Raw genomic sequence first — 12321 nt, 5'->3', positions numbered from 1 at the left:
ATTTAACTTTATTTTAAATTAATTTTAAGTTAATTTTACTTTAAATTATAGTAGATCGTAACTTTAAATTATTTTCGAAGTTGTCATCTGGGCCACCTATGGGTTGAAGCAAACAGGGACAAGGCAGAGCCACTGCCCTTTCTGGTAAACATGACTAGTCATTTGAAGGTCTCTGCAAACTTGCAGCCTATGTTCTGGTATGGAATTAAGGCAAGATGGGTTCCTCTGAGGCTTTTAATGTAATTACGTTTTTCAGAGTTTTACAGGCAAGAGGTCTATCCTCATTGCAATCTGGGCTGCTGCTGTTTCAGCTAGACAGTCCTAAAGGCTTGTGAGGCACTTTATTTAAGGTCTTTATTTTCTTGTGGGAAGTGAGTCTCTGTTCTTCCAGAAGTAATGATTTTGAGGGATTTCTGTTTTAGGGCTGGACTGAGTGCAGTGTCATGGATATGAATGAGTTTTTCACCTGTTGTATTCCAGAAAATGAACAACAAAGAGTGCAGTCTCTGGAGCCTTTTGATGAATATGAGGTAATCCTCCTCAAGTAACATTGGAAGAAGACTCTCTTCTATATTAGAAAAGCTTCTTATTCCTTCCTCAGTGAATGATCTCCTGAGGAGGCAGTCTCAGCGTAGCAAAGTAGCTGGTGGCGTAAGGGATGCTATATATGCTAAAAGTTTGCATGGGTTAAAGGAGCAATTCTTTTAATGAAATAAATCAATAGAGGATCATTTAAATACATAAAAAATATACCTGGTGTAAGGTTCCTGACCTGCAAATGTCTGGGAGCTTTCCTGGGTGGAGTATGTGCTTCTCTTGTATTTTCCTAGTCAACTACCATTTTGTCATTGTTGAGTACAGTTTACTGGCTTCAGATATCTTTTGGTCTGATTTTGTGAAGCCATTCCTATAATAATGATTGAAATTCAGCTACGACTATATTCTGTGCTATTTTTATGTTAACTGATGGCAAATTTGCAACTATTGGAAGTCTAGGAGAGAAGATAGGACAAGGACAATAAGTAACTTTGAGATGAATGTTGTGTAGGATACTTACTAGAAGTTTCCTTTTCAACCTTGTGGTTCTCTATAATTCTTTCTAGAAATTTAATAGCCCACAGTATGAAAACAATTTAATGTACTTGCATTTATTTTGCCTCCACGCAGTATCTGCTGTGCTACATGAAAAAATAATATTGACTGAAAGATTCTGGCAGATTTGCAAAGTGGTGTAGCGATATCTACAGTAATTATTGTAGATCAAGGAAAATACTCATACAGTGAGAAAGTAAAGACTGTTTACCATTTCCTTACAGAGGAGGTTTACAAGTCTACAACGGACATTCTGCATAAGAGTAAGATACATAAAAGCAGAGAGCTCTACAATTAACCTTTCAGATAGAGTAAGATCCAAGTCTTATTGGCAACAAGCTTGATAGAATTAGGTTAGAAATGTAAAATACATACTTACTGCTGAGGGTGACTTGTTTTTGGAATGATTTTCCTAGAGACAAATAGTGTATTCTTCCACTTTAAGTATTCTATGTTTTTTTTTGCCTTTTAAATTCATGTTTGTGCCTTCTTGTCACATAATTGGCTGAATTATTCAGTTCCCTCGGAATAAACATATTCAATTACTTGATGTCCACAAAAGCCAGGGTGTAGTTTGGTATTGCTGCTAACTTCCAGTACAGTACTCTGCTTGTGCTTCCACCTTTGAGTGATTCCACAGCGAAACTGTAAACCATATTTAGGTATTGTTGACCGTCAGTGACCAAGTGGCACCTTTGAACATTTGTCATTTCTTTGGAATCACTTACATTCCATGACCTTTAAGAAATCTTAATTCCACTGGTATACAACCTGCAGTCTTTTTTTATGATCAGAACCAGGTAGCATTAAGGGAAACTGGTTCCAAAAAACTGTGTTCATCATGCAATTTGTAACGAAGCTATGGAATTCCTTGCTTGAAAGAGGTTTATATGAGTTTAAAAAGCAACTGTATAGGTTCTTGGATGAGAAATGCAGGAATTGTTTGATAAAACAGAAAAGCCCTGGGCTGTAAATATTTGGGAGAAGGGAAGGTATTACTGTATACGTACTTGTTCTTTCTCAGATTCAGCTTTAGGCTTTTTATTTTGGCCACTGTTGAAAACACTGTTAAGCCAGGTTGATCTAAGACTTTATCACTCTGGCCATTCTTAGATCCTTACTGCCACTTGCTCTGAGATTTTTGAGAGCCCTTGCTTGTTTTTGTTTCTTTGGCTTTCTACAGGAATGGCATCTGAAATGTTCTCATTACTTTGTCTTGACTGCATCAAAGGGGATGGAACCTTCCTGGACTCCATTGTTATCCAGTATGACAGGTACATACTGACTAGTTTTTATAGTCTTTTATCTCATGTGTCTCCCTGTGAGAAATTTTAGGAGGCAGTAAAATTCTGTAAGGAACGCATGTGATGCTACCACCTGATTAGCTTTCTCCATCCTCATCACAGTGGTTTCACAGTCTTTAGCAAAGCCAGAGCTGTGTCCCAGCAAGTGGTTCTGATCAGTTTCATGTTAATTTCTGTTAATTTATTGAACATTCCAGTCCCAACAGTTCTTCCTTTTGTTTATAGATGGCTGCAACACAAGGCTACCCTGCTTTTCCTCCTATTTTTGGGATCCACCAGACTCTGTCTTTTCAATTAATTCCAACTTGCCTCCATATATAGCTCTCTGGGCCATTCTGTTCTTCCAGGATAGGTTGTTATATGTTATACCTAGTGCACCATCAAAGCAGTCCAGGAGAGCACTCGGGACTGTGTAACACAAGTTTTCTTTTCTTTTTTTTGTTATCTCCTGTGGGTGGAATTGTGTATGTAGCATTTCTGTTTCTGAAATCTTCTGTATGTTGGTTTTTTTGTTTTTTAAATGGGCGAAAAGTGATACAGCAGGAGTAAAGCCAAGACCAAGGCTGTGCTTCCATGATAAAAAAGACTTGGCAGCAGTAGCAGTCCAAGAAATTCCTGCATTTGGCTGCTTGCTTCCTTTTTCAGAGTGGAAAGCAGATTATTTTTAACCTGGTTAGCATCACTGGTCTTGTTCACAGTGCAGCACCACAAGCAATTCTGTCTGCATCTGAAGATTGAAATCTGTTACAGGGAGCAGAAAAGGATGGAAAAGAATCATAGAATCATAAAACGGCTTAGATTGGAAGGAACCTTAAAGATTCCAACCCTCCTGCCATGGGCCCGGACACCTCCCATTAGACCAGGTTGTCCAAAGCCCCATCCAAACTGGCCTTAAACGCTTCAGGGATGGGGCATTCACAACTTCTCTGGGCAACCTGTTCCACTGCTTCAACACCCTCAGAGTAAAGAATTTCTCCCGAATATCTAATCTAAATCTACCCTTTTTTAGTTGAAAATTCATGGAATTTCTAGGTTGGAAGAGACCTCAAGATCATCGAGTCCAACCTCTGACCTAACGCTAACAGTCCTCACTAAACCATATCCCTAAGCTCTACATCTAAACGTCTTTTAAAGACTTCCAGGGATGGTGACTCCACCACTTCCCTGGGCAGCCTGTTCCAGTGTCTAACAACCCTTTCGGTAAAGAAGTTCTTCCTAACATGCAACCTAAAATTATTACTACTTTTCCTACAATCCCTGATAATGAGTCCTTCTCTTGCCCCCTCTAGGTACTGTAAGGTACTTTAGGTACTGCAATGAGGTCTTCCCAGAGCCTTTTCTTCTCCAAGCTAAACAGCCAACTCCTTCAGCCTGTCTTCATGGGGAGGTGCTCCAGCCCTGTGATCATCCTCATGGCCCTCCTTTGGACTCATTCTAATAAGTCCATGTCCTTCTTGTGCTGGGCACCCCAGAGCTGAACACAGTACTCCAGGAGGGGTCTCACAAGAGCAGAGTAGAGCATAATCACGTCCCTTGACCTGCTGGCCACACTTTGATGAAGCCCAGGATATGGTTGGCTTTCTAGGCTGCAAACACAAATCGCTGGCTTGTCTTGAGCTTCTCATCAACCAACAACCCCAGGTCCTTCTCTTCAGAGCTGCTTTCAATCCATTCTCCACCCAGCCTGTATTTGTGCTTGGGATTGCCCTAGCCCAGCTGCAAAGACTTTGCACTTGGCCTTGCTGAACTCCATGACATTTGCACAGGTCCACCTCTCAAGCCTGTTGAAGTCTCTGGATGGCATCCCTAAACTCCATTGTGTTGACCACACACAGCTTGGTGTCATCGGCAAAGTTGCTGAGGGTGCGCTGAATTTCACTGTCCATGTCACTGACAAAGACGTTAAATAATGCCAGTTGCAATACTGACCCCTAAGGAACACCTCTTGTTACTGATCTCCACTTGGATATTGAGCCGTTGACTGCAACTCTTTAAGACTGACCATCCAGCCAATTCCTTGCTCACCTAGTGGTCCATCTGCTAAATCCATGTCTCCAATTTAGAGACAAGTTGACTCAGGGTAGTGTAAATCATTACAGCTTGATTTCTAGGGCATGTCAGATTGTCAATTGGAAGTACCGACTTGCTTTACAATTTTTTCTTTTTGAAAAGCTGAATAGATGTGCTTAATCTGTCATTTTAAGTGTGGGTGTTGCTTCTTTGTATGAAATTTAACATGCTTTGTTTCTCATTGCCTTCAGTTCCTCATCATCATGGTCCTGTCAGGATAGTTGGGAGTATCAATGCATTGGTGTGTGAAGTGCGCTCTGAAGCTTCTGGCTTGAGACGTTATGGTCACCACTCTGCTCTTATCACACCCAATGTAATTCTGACCACTGGAGGCTTTGGGGAGGAGAATGGACAGCACTGTCGTATGAGAAATTTTCATGTGCTAATTAAGCATGCAGGCTACTGGAAGGCTGGATGTGTGAAAAAGGAAAATCATGATAAAAGATGGGGTGAGTATCACAAGGTGGGTATCGATGGCAAGGATAAGGAGGATGTTTTTGTGCTAGCTATGAAATAGGGTCTAGTGGAAAGTGATGTCAGAGTGCAATTACACTGACAGTCAAAGAGATGCAAAGGTTCTGAATTTCATGGAAGATCAGTGTGAACTGTGATGTCTTATGTCTCTACAGACGAGCGATTGTACCATACTGTGTCATGTCTCTCAAGTAGCCTGGCCCTGGTGGTAGGAGGACGAACATCCCCAAATGCAGCTTTGGGAATGCTGTGGCTAAAGTTTCCCAAAACCTGTAACGACTCGGATCCAAATGACATTACAGTGGAGCTTGTAAGTCTGCAGCCTGCTGCTGAACCATTTGCTTTGCGCTGGAGACACAGTACAACTGAAGTAATATTCAAAGGTAAAAGTGGGAAACAGGGGCTATGGTCATTCCATGATGCTTTTTCTCCACCATTCCTTCGCTGACACTCTCTTCCCCTGCTACAGCATGGTGTTCCTCCCACAGGATGCAGTCTTTCCTGAACTTATCATATGTGAGCTTCCCACAGGCAGCAGCTCTTCAAGAATTGCTCCCATATGGGTCCATACTATGGGGTCCATCCTTTAGGAGCAAACTTTTCCAACAGGGGTCCCCCATAGGTGGCAGCTCCTGCCAGATCACCTGCTCCTGCATGGGCTCCTCTCCACAGGCTACAGCACTAGAACAGATTCTTCTCTGGCAGGGGCTCTCCATGGGCCGCAGCCTCCTTCAAGACATATTAACCTGCTCCACTGTGGCCTCCTCCACAGGCTGCAGCATGGAAATTTGCTCCACCATGGTGCTCCACCATCTGCACCACTCCGTGGGCTGTGGAGAGACGGCCTGTACCACCATGGGCATTTCCACAGGCCTTAGGGGAACTTCTGCTCCAGCACCAGGAGCACCTCCTGTTCTCCTGCACTGACCTTGGTGTCTGCATGGCTGTTTCTCACTCTTCTCTCGAGCTCCTTTTGTGCAGGAGTTTTTTTTCCCTTTCTTAAATATGCTCTCACAGAGGCACAAACAACATCACATAGTGTCTCGACTCTGGCCAGCAGCAGATTCCTTTTTGGAGCTGGCCGTAACTGGCTCTTATTTCACATGGGATAGCTTCTGGACTCTTCTCACCCTTGCAGCCCCCTGCTACCAAAACCTTGCCACATAAACCCAATACAGGGGGAAGGTGCTTTAGTTTGCTTTTAGTTTCTCACTGTTCTAGCCCATAAGTTATAGGTTATAAATTATATTAAACTCCCTATGCTGAGTCTGTTTTGCCCATAACGATAACTGGTGAGTGATCCCTGTCCTTATCGCAACCTTTCAGCCCTTTCCATCATATTTTCTCCTTTTCCTTTGAGGAAGGGGAGTGAAAGAGTGGCTATGATGGATTTCAGCTGCTTATTAGGGTAAAACTACCACACACTCCTAGTTTTAATACAACTATCACAGACTGAGTACCCTCTAAAGTAGAAAATAAATTAAAAAGGGCTCTTCTTGAAACGTGAAATATGATAATTTCTGATTACATATGCCCCATAATCCCCAGTGGTAAGTCAAATTGAAACCTAGGTATATAATTTGTTTTGGAAGACTGATTTTTTGAGATCATTTATGGCTGAAGTGATTCATGATTGATCATGCCAGAAAAAAGTTTCAGGACTCCTTCTCTGAAGAGCAGTATTTTAATTTTAGAGCATTATGGAGTAGGATCCATGGCTCTTTTTTTTGGAAGAAGTGCCTCAGAAGAAATGTTGCACTTCTGTTAGCAGTTGATAACTATTCATTAGTTGTGAGGTGTAGAATCAAGACCAGCAATAGCACACTGAAGGTTTCTCTAGTAAAGATAATGATTGTAATGGACGAAAACTAGAGCAGTTGTTAGCTAGTCAGTGGTGAGACTGAGAGTGGAATTCAGGAGGTTAAAGCTGTCCTTTCTTAAGCTATGTCATTCTCTACTAGCTGGCAAGGTGTTACTGAAGGAGAGCACGAGGGGATTGCTAAGTAGTTGTTAGTCTACTCTATAGTATAAGCGTACTTTGAATTTGTGGGGCAGTGTTTAATTAAATGCATAAATAAAATGTTATGAATAATACAGTGCTTTTGTCTTTGTTAGATTGTATTGTATCATCTTATTTTGCCTTGATTTTGCTTTTCAGTAAAAGTAATTGATCAATACTTGTGTTACTTGCACAGTCCATTATGAAAACATGATGCACATTCTTGACATCTACCCAGACTACTAGTGCACCTTTTGTACCTCCTTTTTGATGCTTCTCCAGATTCTCCAACACACTTAAATTACCTTGATCTCCCTTTTCTATGAAAAAATGCATTCTTGTTGTCTTAGGAGGATTCATCTCTTTTGTTGTTTTCTCTCAATCCATGTCATTGTGTTGCTATGATTTATGCTCTTAGGGTTTTCTAGAGGTGTAATCTTCCCATTGTCTGAGTTTTCATTCCTTAACTCCATTATTTGTATTTAAAAACATGTTTGTTCCTTTTGGTTTTGTGACTGTGTTGTGTGAATGACATTCAGTCTTTAAACATTCAGACAGTACATAATATAAGTGGGTGATGGGGGTGTTCTCAATGATCACGAGCATGAAGTATACGGCATCTCAGTGGAAATATTTTTAGTCCTACAATTGCCTTATAAAAAATCTAGATAAAAGGGTGATGCTTGTATCTATTAAACAATTTATTGCATTTATTATTAAAATTTGAAAATGTTGTGAAATGTTAATCAAGTTGCTGTATGTCTTCATATAAACAGTGTATACAGCTGCATGACCAGCTATCTCAGCTCAGCTTTCCTTCCATGCAAATAGAAGTTTTTGCTTTTGTGACGTTGCAAATTCTAACTTCTCTTTCTCCCTCATTCTGTTTTTCTGCAGGTGAGAAGTACCTCTTTATATACGGAGGCCGCTCTGCTGTGCAGCCAGTGCTAGGAGATTGGTATTTCCTGCACACTCCAGAAATTTCCTGCACTGTGGTAAGAACATAGGGAGGCCCTGGGGAATAGAAAGTGCTGTGCTATTGGAAGCTCAACTAAATCACAGTGGTATTACCGTATTTAAGCATATGGTAGACTGCATGATTCCAGACTGCATGGAGGAAATTCTGTTCACAGTTGTTTTAAGTAGCGGTCACTTCCAGCAGCTCTGGGCCTGGAAATTCCTCCTTACTGGCCACTGGAATCCTCTCCAGTGTTCCCAAAGACCTGGGATGTGTCTGTCCGAGGCTAATAGACGTGGCAGCTGTTTTCTTGTGTGCAGGTTCAACTGGTAGTGAGGCTGACTGTATATCCCAAAGACACATAGATATGTGCACACACAGAGTGCACTGGCATGGCCAGCTACACTGACTGCTACAGATAAGATGATGCCTTCAACAGCACCCATGTATAACATTACCAGGACTCACATGAAATCCAGATTCAAGTGCCTTTAGTTCCCTCCCTTCTCTTTGGCTGATAAGGATTGGTAGTTCAGTAGTCAGAGCACACATGCCTCTGTTCTGTAGATTGACAGGCATGTGTGCATTTGCAGTTCCATCGAGTATCAGTACAGTATCTGCACATCTGAGATGCCTGCCCAGATCCTGAGCTCTCTTACCTGCTCTGTGAGTCTCTTGATTGCCAGCTAGTACAGCTTGAAATTTGCTAGCAAACATTTGTGCACACTTATATCTTACAGAATCACAGAATGGGTGGGGTTGGAAGGGACTTCCTGAAGATCATGTAGTCCAGCCCTCCTGCTGAGCAAGATCACCTAGAGCACATTGCACAGTGTAGCAGCCAGGCGGGTTTTGAATATTTCCAGAGAAGGAGACTCCACAACCTCTCTGGGCAGCCTGCTCCAATGCTCTGTCACCCTCACAGTAAAGAAGTGCTCCCTCACATTGAGTTGGAACCTCCTGTGCTTCAGTTTGTGCCCTTTGCCTCTTGTCTTGTCACTGGGCAGAACTGAAAAGAGACTCGCTCCATCCTCTCGATACCCTCCCCTCAGATATTTATACACATTGATGAAGTCTCCCCTCAGTCTTCTCTTTTCCAGGCTAAACAGGCCCAGTTCTTTCAGCCTGTCCTCATACAACAGGTGCTCCAGTCCTCTCATCATTTAAGTAGCTCTCCTCTGAACTCACTTGAGTAGTTCTGTGTCCCTCTGGTACTGGGGAGCCCAGAACTGGACACAACACTCCAGGTGTGGCCTCAACAGGGCTAAGTAGAGGGGCAGGATCACCTCCCTTGACTTGCTGGCAACACTCTTCGGAATGCACCCTAGGATACCGTTGGCCCTCTTGGCCACAAGGGCGCATTGCTGACTCATGGTCAGCACTCTGTCCACCAGGACTCCCAGGTCCCTCTCTGCAGCGCTGCTCTCCAGCAGGTCAGACCCCAGCCTGTACTGGTGCTTGGGGTTATTCCTCCCTAGGTGCAGAACCCTGCACTTGTCATTGTTGAACTTCATGACGTTCCTCTTGTCCCAACCTTCCAGCCTGTCGAGGTCCCTCTGAATGGCATCACAGCCCTCTGGGCTATCAGCCATTCCTCCAAGCTTTGTGTCATCAGCAAACTTGCTGAGGGTGCACTTACCTCACAAGCACTCTGCAGTCATTGATCTCTTGAATACCAGCATGTGTCTACTACCTCTGCCTAAGCCCCTAGACCTCCTGCTAGAGGTAGAAGGCTGGCTAGACCAGCTGGCTGGACCAGATGAAGGTTGTAAGGAGGACATGGAGAACTACAGGCCTGTCAGCCTGATCTTCGTACCAGGGAAGGTGATGGAACAGGTCATCTTGAATTCAATCACACAGCGTGTGTGGGACAGCCAGGGGATCAGGCCCAGTCAGCATGGGTTCCTGCAAGACAAGTCATGCCTGACCAACCTCATCTCCTATGACCGGCTGACTCGCCTGTTGGATAAGGGAAAGGCTGTTAATGTAGTCTACCTAGACTTCAGCTAGCCCTTTGACACAGTCTCCCACAGTATTCTGGAGAAGCTGGCAGCCCATGGCTTGCTCGTTGCTGGGTTAAAAACTGGGCGGCTGGGTCCAGAGAGTAGTGGTGAACGGCATGAAATACAGCTGGCAACCGGTCACTGGAGTTTTTTCCCCAGGGGTCGGTGTTGGGGTCCATCCTCTTTAATATCTTTATTGATGATTTGGATGAGGGAATTGAGTGCACACTCTGTAAGTTTGCAGATGGCACCAAGTTGGGGGGGAAGTGTTGATCTACCAGAGGATAGGGAGGCCCTGCAGATGGACCTGGACAGGATGGGTCGATGGGCAGAGGCCAAGGGATGAGGTTCAACATGGCTCAGTGCCGGGTCCTGCACTTTGGCCAGACCCAGTACACAACCCCATGCAGCGCTACAGGCTTGGGGCAGAGTGGCTGGAAAGCTGTGCAGAGGAAAAGGATCTGGGGGTGCTGATTAATGCTCACCTGAACATGAGCCAGCAGTGTGCCCAGGTGGCCAAGAAGGCCAACGGCATCCTGTTTGTGTCAGGAGTAGTGCAGGCAGCAGGACCAGGGAGGTGATCATCCCCCGTGCTCTGCTCTGCTGAGGCCGCCCCTCGAGTGCTGGATTCAGCTTTGGACCCCTCACTCCCAGAAGGACATCGAGGCCCTGGAGCATGGCCAGAGAAGGGCAGCAAAGCTGGCGAAGGGCCTGGAACACAAGTCCTATAGGGAGTGGTTGAGGGAACTGGGGGTGTTTGGTCTGGAGAAGGGAGCCTCAGGGCAGAGCTTATTGCTCTCTGCAACTGCCTGAAAGGAAGGGGTGGGGAGCTGGGGGTCGGCCTCTTCTCACAGGTAACTAGTGATAGGACCAGAGGGAATGGCCTCAAGTTGTGCCAAGGGAGGTTTAGGTTGGAAATGAGACATTTCTTCTTAGAAAGAGTAGTCAGGCATTGGAATGAGTTGCCGAGAGAGGTGGTGGCATCACCATCCCTGGGGATGTTCAAGGAGAGGTTGGATGTGGTGCTTAGGGACATGACTTAGTGGGTGACATTGGTGGTAGGGTGATGGTTGGACCACATTATCTTGAGGTCTTTTCCAAACTTAATAATTCTATGATTCTATAATCCATGTATTTGTAAACTTAAGGTTCACAGGTCTATCTTGAACAGAGAGCAGCGTGCAAGAAGGAAAACAAAGTTACTTCTAATACATGTGCAGAAATAAAACTCTATAAAGGCTGAACAATATTAAATAAAATCTAGAGAAATACTGAAGACAGTGTAAATTGGAACACTTCTATGTAGCCATCCTTAGAGGAAACCCCCATGTGTGCAGCTTGAGGAATTTTTTATTCTTCCCTATTTACTCAGGCATATAATGATAGATCAAGAGGGAATGGTTTTAAACTAAAAGAGAGTGGATTTAGGTTAGATGTTAGGAGAAAAATCTTTACTTGGGGTGATGGGGCAGTGGAACAAGTTACCCAGAGAAGTTGTGGATGCCCCATCCCTGGAGGTGTTCAAGGCCAGCATGGATGAGGCTTTGGACAATTTGATCTAGCAGGTAATATCCCTGCCCACATCAGGGGGATCAGAACTGGATGATCTTTAAGGTTTCTTCCAACCCAAGCCATTCTATGATTCTTTGATTCTCTGAATCTATGATTGTGCTTACTCAGTCTGTTCCCCTCCCCAGCTATACCTATCCTATGTCAGGAAGGAAAGGAATATTAAATCCCACAGGAGACAAAATGGGAAGAGAGGCAACCTTCAGGCTTGGACTTATGTTTTCTTAGATTCCTGTTGAGGGTCCAGTACCAGAAGGCCGTCACTCTCACAGTGCCTGTAGCTGGAAAGGAGGAGTGCTAATTGCAGGAGGTCTGGGAGCAGCTGAGCAGCCCTTAGGTTCAGTTTTCTTTCTGAGGGAGGCTGAGCACGGCTTTCAGTGGCAGACAGTAGAGACACACCCTCCTCTCATCCCAAGGTAAGTAGAAGGTGTTCAGCAGTGAATCTTTGGCCTGCCTCTAGCTGTCTCCCATTACTAATGGAGTTCAATCTAATTTTGAACTCACAGGTATTCACATACTGCTCACGTGCATGATGGAAAACTACTGCTTGTTGGTGGAGTGTGGCTTCACTCATTCTCTGTGCCAGGCATCACTGTCATTGACTTAATAACTGGTCTCTGCTTGGACTACACAATTAGTGTGGTAAGTACTGATTATTTTTTTCAGGGTAAACAGTGTTATGTGAAGGAAGGTGGTAACTTCAGGGCCTTTTCTTGAAATGGAATAGGGAAAGCAAAGGAGTCAAATTTGTGCATGGTAGAATTTAGATTCTACCTCTTTGTGGTAGAATCAAATTTTGAAGTGCTTTGACCAGCCTTGAGAACATAATAGCCTTAAGAGAGGGAGAGTCTG

General features: G+C 44.0%; 1 protein-coding gene across 15 annotated transcripts in view; it reads left to right on the top strand.

Annotated features, from left to right (window-relative positions):
• The window catches only part of LCMT2 (leucine carboxyl methyltransferase 2), a 31942-nt gene that overhangs the window by 5867 nt on the left and 13754 nt on the right, over positions 1–12321 (top strand). For 12 of the 15 annotated variants that reach the window (XR_011093040.1, XR_011092986.1, XR_011092916.1 and 9 more), the window contains 7 exons: positions 423–530; positions 2276–2366; positions 4658–4915; positions 5096–5323; positions 7837–7934; positions 11698–11885; positions 11976–12111. Coding sequence is in view for 10 of the 15 variants with exons in the window: in XM_068671973.1 (XP_068528074.1) it covers positions 423–530; positions 2276–2366; positions 4658–4915; positions 5096–5323; positions 7837–7934; positions 11698–11885; positions 11976–12111 (1107 nt within the window). In the remaining 5 variants the exon portion in view is untranslated. Of the gene's footprint in view, positions 1–422; positions 531–2275; positions 2367–4657; positions 4916–5095; positions 5324–7836; positions 7935–11597; positions 11890–11975; positions 12112–12321 lie in introns of those variants that run through there. The other 3 variants (XM_068671892.1, XM_068672242.1, XM_068672164.1) reach the window with 3 other exon arrangements.

The sequence above is a fragment of the Anas acuta genome, chromosome 1 (genome assembly GCF_963932015.1).
Source record: "Anas acuta chromosome 1, bAnaAcu1.1, whole genome shotgun sequence".
Classification (NCBI taxonomy): domain Eukaryota; kingdom Metazoa; phylum Chordata; class Aves; order Anseriformes; family Anatidae; genus Anas; species Anas acuta.
Note: the sequence above shows the minus strand (reverse complement) of the source record. Positions and strands in the feature narration are given on the sequence as shown.